General features: G+C 35.7%; 1 protein-coding gene across 6 annotated transcripts in view; it reads right to left on the reverse strand.

Annotated features, from left to right (window-relative positions):
* The window catches only part of ERBB4 (erb-b2 receptor tyrosine kinase 4), a 1,120,478-nt gene that overhangs the window by 330,458 nt on the left and 776,290 nt on the right, over positions 1–13,730 (reverse strand). For all 6 annotated transcript variants that reach the window (XM_027051681.2, XM_027051663.2, XM_027051688.2 and 3 more), the window contains exon 5: positions 11,875–11,940. In XM_027051681.2, the coding sequence (XP_026907482.1) occupies positions 11,875–11,940 (66 nt within the window). The remainder of the gene's footprint in view (positions 1–11,874; positions 11,941–13,730) is intronic.

Consider the following 13,730-nt stretch of genomic DNA (forward strand, 5'->3'; position numbering starts at 1 on the left):
TTAGACTATTTTTGCCAATAAACAAACAAACAAACAAACAAACAAATAAATAAGCAAACTGAAGATGGTTAAATGTGTAGCTAAGTTTTAGAAGAACTGTTTTCATAGCATGAATCTTCTCATTTTGGAATGTAGTAATTCTCCATCATTTAAGTTTTCTGTTATGTCTTGGTAAATATGGTAGTTTTATTTTTATTTTAAATGATCAGTAACTATGTCAGTCTTTCTTCCCATCCTTTACCCTCCACCTTCATCTGTGTTCTAGTCAGTGAATATAAATATGTCTTGGAAACATACAATATCCTCACTGTACAGGAAAATTATTACCTCCAATAACAGTTATTTGAGTTCAAGAAACACTCAAATTAGAAAGCTAAAGGCATTCTTGTAGTGATAATGGTCTATCAGCTCCATCATAACAAAATTCATAGGCAAAAGAACTTTAGATAAGCCAAAAATAACCATCATCAATGAAGTAGTGATATGCAAAAACTGTATTTGGGGTCTATTTTTTATAACTTCACCATAAATTAATACAGTGACTATTTCTTTTGAAAATACCCATGAAAATGGAGAATAGCAGCCATGATAATATTATAAAGTATTCAATAATGCATAAAATGTATATTTGCTGAAGAAACGAAATATGTCTGATACTAGACAATTCACAATTCTTCTAATATAATGTGAAAAAATGTGGCTGGACACAGAGAAAATGGTAAGTATCCACTCATCCCTTCTTTTCCTTGTTATTTCCATGCCATTTACTTAATTTCTCCTCCAACTAGACCAGTTAAGTCAATAAATAAATGATACATCCTGGGTTAACGCAGCACAGTACTCTAAAGGGGATATTTTTTTCTAGGTTTACCCAATTCCCTAACCAGGAGAGTAGTATGTATTTGCTTTTCTAAGTGTGAAATCTCACAGTTTTTCTATTTATGTAGCAAACAGTATGAGTGTTCTATTTATCAATGGACAGTCTGATGTCACTTGTAGATAAGTTTTAAATTTTCTTTTTTTTAATTATTTTTAAAGCTTATTTATTTCTTTTGAGAGAGAGAGAGAGAGAGAGAGAGAGAGAGAGAGAGAGAGAGAGAGAATGAGAAGGGGAGGGGCAGAGAGAGAGGGAGAGAGAGAATCCCAAGCAGTCTCCATGCTGTCAGCACAGAGCCTGTTGCTGGACTCGAACTCAGGAATGATTATATCATGACATGAGCCCAAACCAAGAGTCTGAGGCTTAACCCACTGAGCCACCCAAGTGCCCCTGAAATTTTCTTTTCAATAGTCAAATATAGTTATCCTAATGACAGTCAGCTTTTTGGCTGCAAAGATATAAGTCATTCAAAATAAAATGTCATGACTACTATAACAAAATTCTTCCAGTGGTAACAATTCCAGATATTTCTGACTCTTCTTCTCAATGTCCTCTCAATAATCCTTCAAATGTGTACCATTCACTCTCTAATCTTTCTGATTAGATTGCCTATCTCCACAGTTTGCACTCCTGTAATGTAAATGCCTGACATTAAGCTTTTTGGTTATAATGTAAGTGCCTGACTTTAAGCTTTTATTTGCTGATACATCCATTTCAAAGTCATCTATCTTAAATAAACATATGGCAGCTGTATGACACAGTTACTTGCAAAACACCTAGAGAAGACAGGCTGCCCCCAACCATGAAGTTCCCCTTTTAGAAAGCCCTGGGTTACCTAGAAAACTGACCACTCCACAGACCTTTCCCCCTCCTGCACCTTGATTCCCACTCCCCTGCTTTAAATCTGCCAAGGAAGAGTGAACTTGTCAAATCGTTGGCACTTTCATTTCAAGTGCCTTGACCCCAGTAAAGGCAGAGAGCCTTGGGTCTGCACTTACTATCTCTCTCTACTCACGACCTTAACGTGTGGCCCTAGGACAGGCCATGTATTATCCAGGACTTGTGAATAAAACAAGTAACCTTGTTTTTTCAAAGTTCCCTGATAATTGTTGCAGTGGTGCACTTTGTAATCATAATAAGAACACCAAGGGCAAGTCAAGCTGCAAAGTTGGCTCTGGTCAGGGAAATATCTAGCTTTAGGGGCTCACAGGACCAGGTAAGTACCCAAGAGCCTTCCTAGCCAAGAGCATCACTATCAACAGGCTGCAACCAACACAGAACAATTTCCTCAAACTATCTGTGTCTATGTCTATCTGTGTCCATAACATGTATATCTATAGCTAATTACTGCACACAGGAACACATACACAAATAACCAACCATGAAAGACACCTTGAGCAGAAATCATCTTTTTCAATCTTTTCATTGTATAAGTGAGAGAACTTAAGGAAACTGAGGTTCTTGAAATTGAATTTGTTCAGGACTGTATCTCTGGTCTCCTGATGGCCCCAGTTCAGTATTCTTTTTGGCCTTTTCAAACATTCTTCATTTTGTCTTGTACCCAGAGTATTTCCAGAAAACAGGCACAAGTTTATACACTTCCTTTATACTCCCTTAATCTTTAGCATGACATTGAGCACTGGGTCTTAAATCTGTATTAACTCTATTACATGGAGCATTTCAAATAACTGTATCTCCTATAGTTAAACAAAAACATCCATTTCTTTTAAATCTTTGAAAAACATCATCAAATTACAGCAAGTGTTCTCAACTTAAATCAAAACAAACACATATTAGGGGAGATTATTCTCTGATTTTCTACAAGTTAATTACTGGGTCACTTTTGGAAATGTCTTAGATGAACACAATTTTAGAAATGTATGCAAGTAATCAATTCATTGCAATGTTTCCCTTAATTTTACAACATCTCCAGAAACTACAAATCCAAAAAAAGGAAAATAGGAAATAATTGAAATCGATAAGCAGGCTTATGGTCATGCAAAGTTATTAGTAAAATACAAGAGTTTTAATTAAAGATGTTGCCTTTTTACAAAGGCACCCTGTTATGCTGATTGATCGAGCCTGCTGGCTCAGCTCTTTCTCTTTTCCCCATTAGCTCCCACTTGCTTTTCTCTGGCCTAATAGGATATTCACCACATCGGAACTACCTTTTTAAACAGCATTTATTCCACAAAGATTGTGAATACAATTACACTTTAGACAAATTGTATGTGTATGCATGTGCATGAGTATAATTAGTGTTTTATTTTCATAATTTGTCACTTTGATGTTATAAGCTACAGGAAACTTTTAGAAATATCATGAGGAAACGTACAATTTAGTTTTTAGCTGTTACAATTTCTTGTTGAAATTCTGAGGAACAAAAATACCTAATTGTTTTCTTAGATTTTAATATTTACTTCAATAAATTTCAGACATATTTTCGAATAAAAAGGATACACACACACATACACACGTATACATATATTTCTAAAGTTCACTCTAAAAGTAAATAGAATCCATAAGCCAGGCCAAGTTAGTTTTATTTTTTTCTATTATTAAACTGAAAGTTTTATTATATTGCAACTACTGAAAGTAATACTCTTGGTGCACAACATAGCAAATCACTAAGGAAAATGCTAAATATTTTTAAAATTTATCTAGCATATTCTCTAATGTCTGTATAGAGACATTAACACAGAGTGTTGTCTGGAACAAGTTTTTACTTGCCAATATAGTAGTACCCTTCATTTACAGTTATCTAATAACAGAACAAATACACAGCTCATTTTAATTTCAATGACTTTTTTTTTTTTTTTTTTTTGAGAGAGAGAGAGTCAGGGACGGGGAGAGAGGAAGAGAGAGAATCCCAAGCAGGCTCCACACTGTCATCTGTTCTGTCAGTGCACAGCGGGATTCAGGGCTGGATCTCACAAACTGTGAGATCATGACCTGAGCCTAGAGCAAGAGTCAGCTTAACCAACTGAGTCACCCAGGTGCCCAATGACATTCTATTTTTTTTTTTAATTTTTTTTTAATGTTTATTTTTGAGACAGAGAGAGACAGAGCATGAACAGGGGAGGGGCAGAGAGAGAGGGAGACACAGAATCTGAAACAGGCTCCAGGCTCTGGGTGGTCAGCACAGAGCCTGACGAGGGGCTCGAACTCACGGACCGTGAGATCATGACCTGAGCCGAAGTCGGACGCTTAACTGACCGAGCCACCCAGGCGCTCCAATGACATTCTATTTTTAATTAAAATAAAGGATTATGAGATAATCTAGCTAGGAAGAATACTGTAGAAGTAAGAGGTGAATTCCACCAGAAGGTTTCATTTGGTTAAAATAATGTCTTAGCTTTAATTGATTTAATGGACATTTCCAGGGACAGAAGTATTATCTGTTCACTCCAGTAGTTGAAACATACATTCCTCATTAATTTTTTGTGGTGTGATATTTTGGTTTAGGAGACAATTTTTTTAGCCCATTGTCAAATGCATTTACACTTTTCAATTAGTTTCTAAGCAAGAAATGTTCCTTGTAAAGGAACTGAGAAGACAAAGGGGTATTTGCTAGGGAATCAGCCTAGCAAATTTTAGTTAAATAATCAGCAGCTGAAGACATAACTACTTTAATACAAAACGTGTGCAAAGGTTAGGAGAATTAAGTTGTAATATTTTGATACATGTTTTTCTCCCTCCTACCTCAAAACGCAGTTCCTAACTCAGATGGCACCAGGTCTAGAAGGGCAAAAGGAATGTGTAAAATGAAACAACACACTGCCTGATAATAGGAGGCTGGAGACAGCTGGCCTGATACTGTGCTTAAAGATAAAAAAGGACATGCAGTATCTATTTTAAATGAGATAAGTGTGCTTCATATATCTTGCAGGGAAAGAGATAACTTTGTCCCTTTAATCATTATTACTTATTCCTTGAAGCTTAGTCTCTCACACACAAACTTCTAGAGCTCAGACCTTAGGACGCAGTTCTTATGAATAGAGAGAGTTGTCATTCTTACCAGTAAGCTTGCTAAATAATACTTCTATAAGCTTCAGACTTCACATAGCAGATAAGTTTGTCTCCCCTGACATGACTACATTAATCCACTGAATCAATTTACTTAAGCTGTGCTGTGGAGCAATGCGGCCACGATTTAACTGAGCTTCAAAGTACTTTTAAGTTTGACTCACTGCTCCACATGTAATGCAGCTCTCAGGGTCCCATCCTAAGTTTTATTTTGACCTTTTGCAATGTTAAAAAGAAACAACAGACCCAAAATGGAGTCACTTTTGCTAATCCCCCACCAAGGCGTAATACCTAACCTAATTGCAGTTTCAGCTTCTCCCAGGAGTGGAATTTTAAAGCAATCAGTCTGTAATTTCCTGGTCAGCACTAGTGAAAATTTTCCCAGATAAGACCCCCTAAGACCCCCGGCCTTCCTCTAAGGGAAGGCAAACTTGCCTGAACTAATCCACTGTTTTAACTTGCTTGTCCCACCCTTCTTCAGCCTATAAAATTCTTCCATTTTGTACAGCTCCTCAGAGCACCTTTCTGCTTGCTAATGGGATGCTCCCTGGTTCATGAACCATTAAATAAAGCCAATTAGATCTTTAAAGTTACTCAGCTGATTTGGTTTTTTTTTTTGTTTGTGTCTTTTTTTGTTTTTGTTTTGTTTTGTTTTTTTTAAACAGCATCACTGTCAGAGACATTCCTGTTAGGTTTATAGGGGAAGGCTGCTCTACATTTAACATGACAAAGGATTTATGGAGAAGAAATTCAAGTTACTTTAGAAAGTCAGATTCATGAGGAAAGCAGTTAAGAATAAAACACTTAACTAGAGTCTACAGGCAAAATTTACTTACTTTAATATTATAAAAATTCTTTACGTTGTCTAAGGATATGTTTTTAAGGAATTTGTTTAGAAAAATATTTTCTATTTTAGAAAAAAACATTAAATAAAATAGCTGCTGTCTCTAGAGTTGACAGTGTGAATATTATTAAATGCTATAGGGGGAAAATGACACACTTAAATTATTCAACAGCTAATCAAAGCTCACAGTGGCACCCAGTCCAGTACACAAAATCTATTGCAAAATGTTACTAAATTTGACTTAAAATGTACACAATTCTATTACAATTTCTAGAAGTATGCATAGCGAACTATTGTCCATAGTAAGCTATTTATTCACACTCTCCATTTCACTAGATCTATTAAAAACAAAAACTCCTTCCTCATTTCTTCTTTTAAAACCCCTGCCTCCTGCAGACCTCCCCTCAAGCTTACCATTGTTGCACTCAGCATTTTTGTTTTGCCATTTTTCTATTCGGAGATGTTTTCACTCTAATCAACACTGCTTCATTTCACCTTAACAAGGCATTCATCATCAGGGGCTTGTTCTCTGAGAGCCTGAACGTTTTGTCTCTACCAAGGCTTTTTGCCACTTAGTGACACTGAGGAAAATTCTGGCACATTTGCTGTTTTAGGAAGAGACACTTGTGGGAAGATGTCAGCTTTGATATGGTGTGGTGAGTGAAATGGATTCTTAACTTCAGTTTACTTAGCTGACTTGTGGAGTTTTTAAACACTTTTACCTTCCTTCCCTAATATATAAAAACTCTCAAAAACAATTATACACAGAAGAGAGGGAAATATTTGACAAATCATAAAGTTGAATATCTCCAGAGAAGCCTTCGCTGAAGTGAATTTATTTCAGTCATAGGAAAAGAAATACTTTCTAACAATATAAGACTACATCTTTTAGATCCTATAATGTACTTTGTATGGTCAAGCAACAAAAACAGAATATTGTCAGAAACTTGCACAGCCCAGATTTTCAGATTTTTAAAAAGTTCAGTCAAGGTTCAGAGAAGTGTCTGTCAAATGGGTCCAAGGTTAACTAATATATTGTAACTAATAGAAAGGCTATCAGAAATCTAAAGGAAGCCTGAAAAATTTTATAATTTTAAAACATTTTGATCATGTATGTTACATCTCTATGGAATCTCTCACAAAGTCTAATTCTAAAAAAAAAAAAAAAAAAGATCGTATTTTTAAAATTCAGTTCTTAAAATAAGTATGCCTTTGAGTAGTTCCAAAATACATTTTGCCTCAGGATGGTGTGCTCTTTAAATATGGATGAGTAATTTACCTTTCAAGTAGCTCAAACAAGGAGAGAGAACAGGAACAAATGTCAAGGGCAAGAAGCCTCCACTTCACTCCCAGGGTTTTTGCTTTTTCATTTCTCATCCACAGGTATCAGCAGTTTTCAATGGATAAAATAGTTTTCACAGGATAGAACTGGACTACAGGAATTTCACTTCTACATGCATTCATTCAGAATTAGGATGGAGTAAGTCTTCTAACAGTATCTCCGTTAACGTATTAAAATATTAGCTATTATTTATTAGGTCCTTAGTATATGCCAAAAGATATTTAAGCATTTCAACTACACTATTCTATTGAATCTGATTCCAAAACAACTCTCTGAGGTAAGTGCAATATTCTCCATTTTACAGAAATGGTAACTGAGATTTAGAAAGATTAAGTCACTTTCCCATGACAAAGAAATGGAAAGAACTGGTATTTGTATCATTTGTCTGATTTCAAATCCAATGTCCTTGTCCACTAAGCTGTGCTATACAATGTGGTATACAGGAAGCTGTTTTATCTTTAAATTCAAGACACTCAGGTTGTGAAATCCCCAGTATTAGCTGCATAAATTTAACAACTCCCTAATCATTTCCTCAGCATACATTTCCCCAATTATAAAATGAGGTAAACATTAACTATCCTGTTTAACTCACAGTAATATGGTGAAAGTAAATTTTAAAAGGGAAATTTTTGGGGGGTGCCTGGGTGTCTCAGTTAAGGGTCTGACTCTTGGTTTCAGCTCAGGTAATGATCTCAGTTTAGTGAGTTTAAACCCCACTGACAGTGTGGAGCCTGCTTGAGATTTTTTTTCCTTTCCCTCTTTCTCTCCCTTTGTCTCTACACCTCCCCTGCTCATGCTGTCTCTGTCTCTCTCAAAATAAATAAATAAGCTTAAAAAAGATACAATAGAAATCTTTTATAGACCATAAAGATCCATGCAAATAGATATTTTTCTAAAATTTGGATTTGCACATATCAGATATAGGTAGATATTTATTGAATTTCACTTTGATAGGCTCTGTGGAGTAGGCATAGTGACCATTAAGCCAATTTTAGGTCATTACAGTAAGCATACTTTCTATGCTAAAAAATTAGGTGAATTAAATGATTTCATGCCGATGATTTGATACATGAGCTGTGACTTGCTGATTTTCTTAGTCAAGACTGTCTTGCCTAATGGGCACCTTGGTGGTTCAGCCTGTTGAGCGTCCAGCTTCAGTTCAGGTCATGATCTCACAGTTTGTGAGGTCAAGCCCTGTGTTGGGCTCTGTGCTGATGGCTCAGAGCCTGGAGACTGCTTCAGATTCTGTATCTCCCTCTCTCTCTGCCCCGACCCCACTCACGCTCCATCTCTCTCTCAAAAATAAATTAACATTAAAAAAAATTAAAAAAAATAACACTGTCTTGCCTAAGCCAAGTCTTAGTGGGGTCCTAGCCAAGACCATCCCCACTTGGCAGCAAGTAAAAATCCACATTTAAGTATACTAGAAGAATACTGTGTTTGTTTAGGCACCAAAGGGTAGAAATGCGGCTGGATCTCAAGAAGGCCTGAGAACCAGTAGGTAAGAATTGTTTCTGTCTCTGATTCTTGTTTGCTTCTGCATGACAGATTTATTTAACAGGTTCAAAATGGAAACTTCCACTAAGTTTAATATCTCCTCAAGTTCAAATTTCTAAGGTAGTATAACCAGAATTTCTGGATCTCAAGTCCAAATTCCCTGGGGCAAGAATCTCATTGGCCCAACATTGGTCAATATTTACTCTTATTACAAGATTTCTCATTCTTAACCTTCAGTACTTTTTAAATTTTATGTTGTATACTTATTCTTTGTTTGGATGGGGTGGAGTGAAGTTATCTTGTGCACTCCAGGTATCATCCCTGGCCTCTACCTACTAGATGCTAATAGATGCTCCCCCTAATCTAACTCAGTGTTGTAACAACCAAAAATATTCAGACATTATCAAATGTCCCCTGGGGGCAATGTCACCTCTGGTTGAGAAACACTGTCATGTGACTAAGGGTTAGAGCATCACACAAAACAAACATGGCCACAGTGACTCACCCCTCCAGAAGTGGGTAGTTCCCAAAGAAAGACAGATGTCTACTTGGACATTATCCCAAGTTGTCTACTATAAGAATAACAGATGTTGGTGAAAGTTATGATTTTTTTACTAACTGTTGTATATTTTTTACTAACATAAATCTCTAAAAATTAATTAAAAGTTTCAGAATTTTGAGCACTGTATGAATTAAAGGCATATTTAACTTTCAAAATTGGAGAATACCCATGTGTGCTGTTTTCTCATTCTGTCCTAACAGAGTGATTTCCAAGATTTTGGCTCATGCATCCCTATCAATTAGAGAATGATTATTCAGCATTAAGATGATAATAATGATCATGATAATAATAATAATGAGAAGAAAAAGGAGGAGAAGGAGGAGAAAGAGAAGAAGAAGGAGAAGAAAGTAATTTACACTACATTTTTCTATTCTACAAAATTCATATAAAATGCAGCAAAAATTACTTAAGAGTTTGATTTGATTTCATTCATTAATAGTATCATTAAAAGTACTATATGGGACTTCTGGTCCAGATAAGATGGCATAAATTTATTTCTTCCTTACCAAGAGTAGCTGTGTTGTGGAAATAATGCAAAAGGCAATAATGCAAAGGAGAATTTGAAAGGCATTGAAGCCAAGGCAAACTAGTTTGGAAGCCTGAACTGGACAAACAACAGAATAGTAGGCATCTATGTTTCCCTACCCAACAGAAGAAAGGAATCCAAACTAGCATTTCCTAAATGTAAGCTAGCAACAGAAAATAGCCCAAGTAGGCTCCTACGTTCCCCAATTTAACAGGTGGACCTCAAGAATGCTAGGTGAGCTAGGTGGGCCTGAGAGGCCCCTCTCCAGAAGACCAGGGGTAGTTGGGTGGATCCACCAGAGGGGCCCAGCCACAGCAAGCAGCCAGGTTGCAAAGTTTCCTTGATCCTTTGTAAAATAAGTAAGTTGGTGAGTGAGTAAAATTCATTTTTTAATTTGACATCTCAGAAGTTTTTTGACGTGAGAAGACCTATGGACATTTGCACACTTTAACAATTTCCATGGTTACCTGCCACTTCATCACAAAGTATTACAAGGATTCTTTTATATTTTAGAAATCTCAACTTTGTGCAAAAGGCCACATCAATGTTATTTCAGCATTGTGTGTAACTTGGTTTCAACTACTTTGCTATTAGAATATTGTCTACAAATAATTGTAGTAAATTTATTTCACACATTGAATAACTAACATTATTTCTATCAAAAAAGTTAATTTAAGTCTACACTATGTTTTATATAACTTCTTGACAAAGACCAAAAAGTTTGATAATACACTGCCTTGCCCAGGGAATAGGGAAACAGGAATTCACATACATTGCTCCTGGCAGAGAAAACTTTTACAAACTCTATAGAAAACAAGATTTCCATGTTAGTGATCTCTATCAAATTACATAAATATGTGTCATTGACCTTGCAATGACCACTTCTAGGCATTAATACTATAAGTAAATTCATTCACATATGCTTAGATTAAAAAAAAAATCAAAGTACATGATAGCATGTAAAGCATGCTAACATTTGAGTGAAAAATGGGAAGGAACATATACATATGTCCTACTGTATGCATAAATTGTCTCTGGAAGAATACACAAAAGTAGCCAATAACATTTGTTGCCTAGGGATGGCTGAAGGACAGAGGCAGGACAAAAGTGGGAAAAATTTTTATTTTATGTTCTTTTCTATTTTATCAATGTTAGACATGAAAATGTCCCTGAATGAAAACAAAAAAAAAACAAGGAAAAAAAAAAAAGAAAGAAATCATTTACCAGTGAGACAATATTTTTCCTCTATCTTTTTTCTTTGTTGGCTCACAATAATGTAATTATTTTCCATTTCCTTATTGAAAGAGAATCTAACAAATATGAACTGAGACAAATTAGAAATATCTAAACTTTAATCCAATAGTATAATAAATTTCTACAATATCTAATATTTGTATATTCATATTTTAATAACATTTTCTTTGTCTTCTATGCTAATGAAAGGAATGCATTTCAAATTGCCACTACACTATTTTTCATATATTATTCCAGCTGTTGTTATTGTAGCAGGAAAGAAGAAATATCTTTACCATTCATATGGAGCATTTTGTTTTTCCTTTTTAAAGAAACTATCCTTAAGATTAGTGAAAGTTCAGTGCTGATTTAAGTATGGCTTTAAGAATGCTGAAAAAAAAAGATACTTGTCTTTGTATCCAATATACTTTGTAAATGTCTTAGCAGTGATGATAGCTTATACTTACTTTAATGACTAATACAAGAAACAATATACACAAAGGGCAAGATATAGTCAGTCATCCATAATTCGTATAGTTAATATCTCTGTGCCTAGAACAAAGTGGGGACACAGTGCTCTTTTTCATTAGGAAAATCCTAATGAACGGATGGTGTTATAAGTACTGCGATTTCAGTACTTATAACCTGAAATGGAATTACCATTTGGTGCACATTTGGATTTCTTGCTTTCTCTGATATACAGATTCTTAAGTCATAGTTAATATCACCACATCAGTGTTGTTAATAGCATTAACTTGAAAACCACAGAGAAATATAAGAAGCAATTACATACTATGTTTCATTTGCAAGCAATGAAATTAGGCAGTTTACTTGAATAGGAGCAAATCTACCACAACGAAGCAAAAGCTTATTTTTATGTTTCTGAGGACCAGAAGTGTGAAAAACATGAATTATTAAAATCGCTTGATCATTTCAAGCCTATTCTTTCTCACTGTTGAACACTTACAGGTCTGGCAATGATTTTCTGTGGGTCCCCAGCATCGGCCAGTACAGGACTTATGGCAACGTCCACCTGTCGGAGAGGAAAGAGTGCACACACACATTATCATCTTTCACTCTTTCACTAGGAGTAACTCTTCAAAGCAAATAGTCTTGCTTCTTTCTGAGGATTTTTATATTTTCCCAAAGCCGAAACATAGCTCATAAAATGCCCCCTTTAAGTAGCAAAACCTGAATGTCAAATACATGTGAAGCTGAAATACAATCTCCTGATACTCAAAATCTTCTCATTATTTTATAAGAAAAGGAAATAAGTTGAATTTGTGAATTTTCCCAGATAGTTGTAAATATTTACATGAAATAACTTTCACTTTGACTATTGAATATTTTTGTTCTATTGATTCTATGTGATTCCATTCTGCTTGATATAATTTCAATAGTTCATGGCTAATTGATATTAAGGAATAAATCAATAGTTAAAAAGAATTTGAAGTCTATGGAAACAAAAATATATTTTTACAAACACATGACAAACCATCAGAATGAAAAGGTTACATATATTACTTATTTATTTATTTTAATTTTTTTAATGTTTATTTTTGTGAGAGAGAGAGAGTGCGCATGCACATGAGTTGGGGAGGGGAAGAGAGAGAGAGAGACACAGAATCTGAAGCAGGCTCCAGGCTCTGAGCTGTCAGTGCACAGTGAGATGCGGGGCTTGAATTCATAGACTGAGAGACACTGATGTGAGCTGGAGTCAGAGGCTTAACTGGTTGAGCCATCCAGGAGCCCCTACACACATAACTTGGAGTCTCATTTGAGGGAGGATGTCATCAAGAGGATGTGACAACAGGTTGACCCTTGAGCTAGACCTGGCCAATGGGAGGCTCCTCGCTCCCTCCCCTGTCCTTGTAATGAACATCCTGCCTACTATTCCCCTGCTAGCAGTCTGAAAGGATGTAACTTTGAGAGAGTAAGGTGATACTGGGGCCATCTGAATTGAATATGTTACTGAACCCATTTAAAACCTTCATATAAACTTAAGAGTCTGGTAGGCAGTTATGGGGATCTACTTGTCTTGTGGCTGTCCAAGATCACCTTGTATATGTTCAAGACCAGCCTTGTATGTAAGTTACCTTGCTTATTATACCTGCCACCTATCAATCTAGAGTGGTCTCCCTATGTATTCAGTCTTCCGTGCCCTCCATGCATAGGGACCAATTTGCAAACCAACATCTTTATATAAAAGTTTCAAGCATTTAAACAGATAATTTTTTTAGGAAGTTTAATTTCAATTATTTGATATCCTTTTTTAAACATTTTATTGATACCATCTTCATTTTAAATACGAGCCTTTATCTTCTGTAACACTATCTTGCTCTTAAGAACACTGCTACTCTGAGTATTTGCCTCAGCAAATACAGTTATTCTACAGAGAAATTTTCCTAAGGACACAACCATAGAGTATTAGCTAGAAGAAATCACATATAATGATTTTCTTTAAAGTTTGTTTCTGAATTTCATAGGTTCACCCTAATATTTGTGGGTATAAGGGTATATAGAGTGGGGTTTTTTAGAATAAAAAGTATACATGAAAATCTATTAAAGACTAAAGTGTTTCTATAACATAGTTCTTAAATTTTTTTTTCAACGTTTATTTATTTTTGGGACAGAAAGAGACAGAGCATGAACGGGGGAGGGGCAGAGAGAGAGGGAGACACAGAATCGGAAACAGGCTCCAGGCTCTGAGCCATCAGCCCAGAGCCCGACGCGGGGCTCGAACTCATGGACCGCGAGATCGTGACCTGGCTGAAGTCGGACGCTCAACCGACTACGCCACCCAGGCGCCCCATCTATAACATA

Source organism: Acinonyx jubatus, chromosome C1, assembly GCF_027475565.1.
Source record: "Acinonyx jubatus isolate Ajub_Pintada_27869175 chromosome C1, VMU_Ajub_asm_v1.0, whole genome shotgun sequence".
Taxonomy (NCBI): Eukaryota; Metazoa; Chordata; class Mammalia; order Carnivora; family Felidae; genus Acinonyx; species Acinonyx jubatus.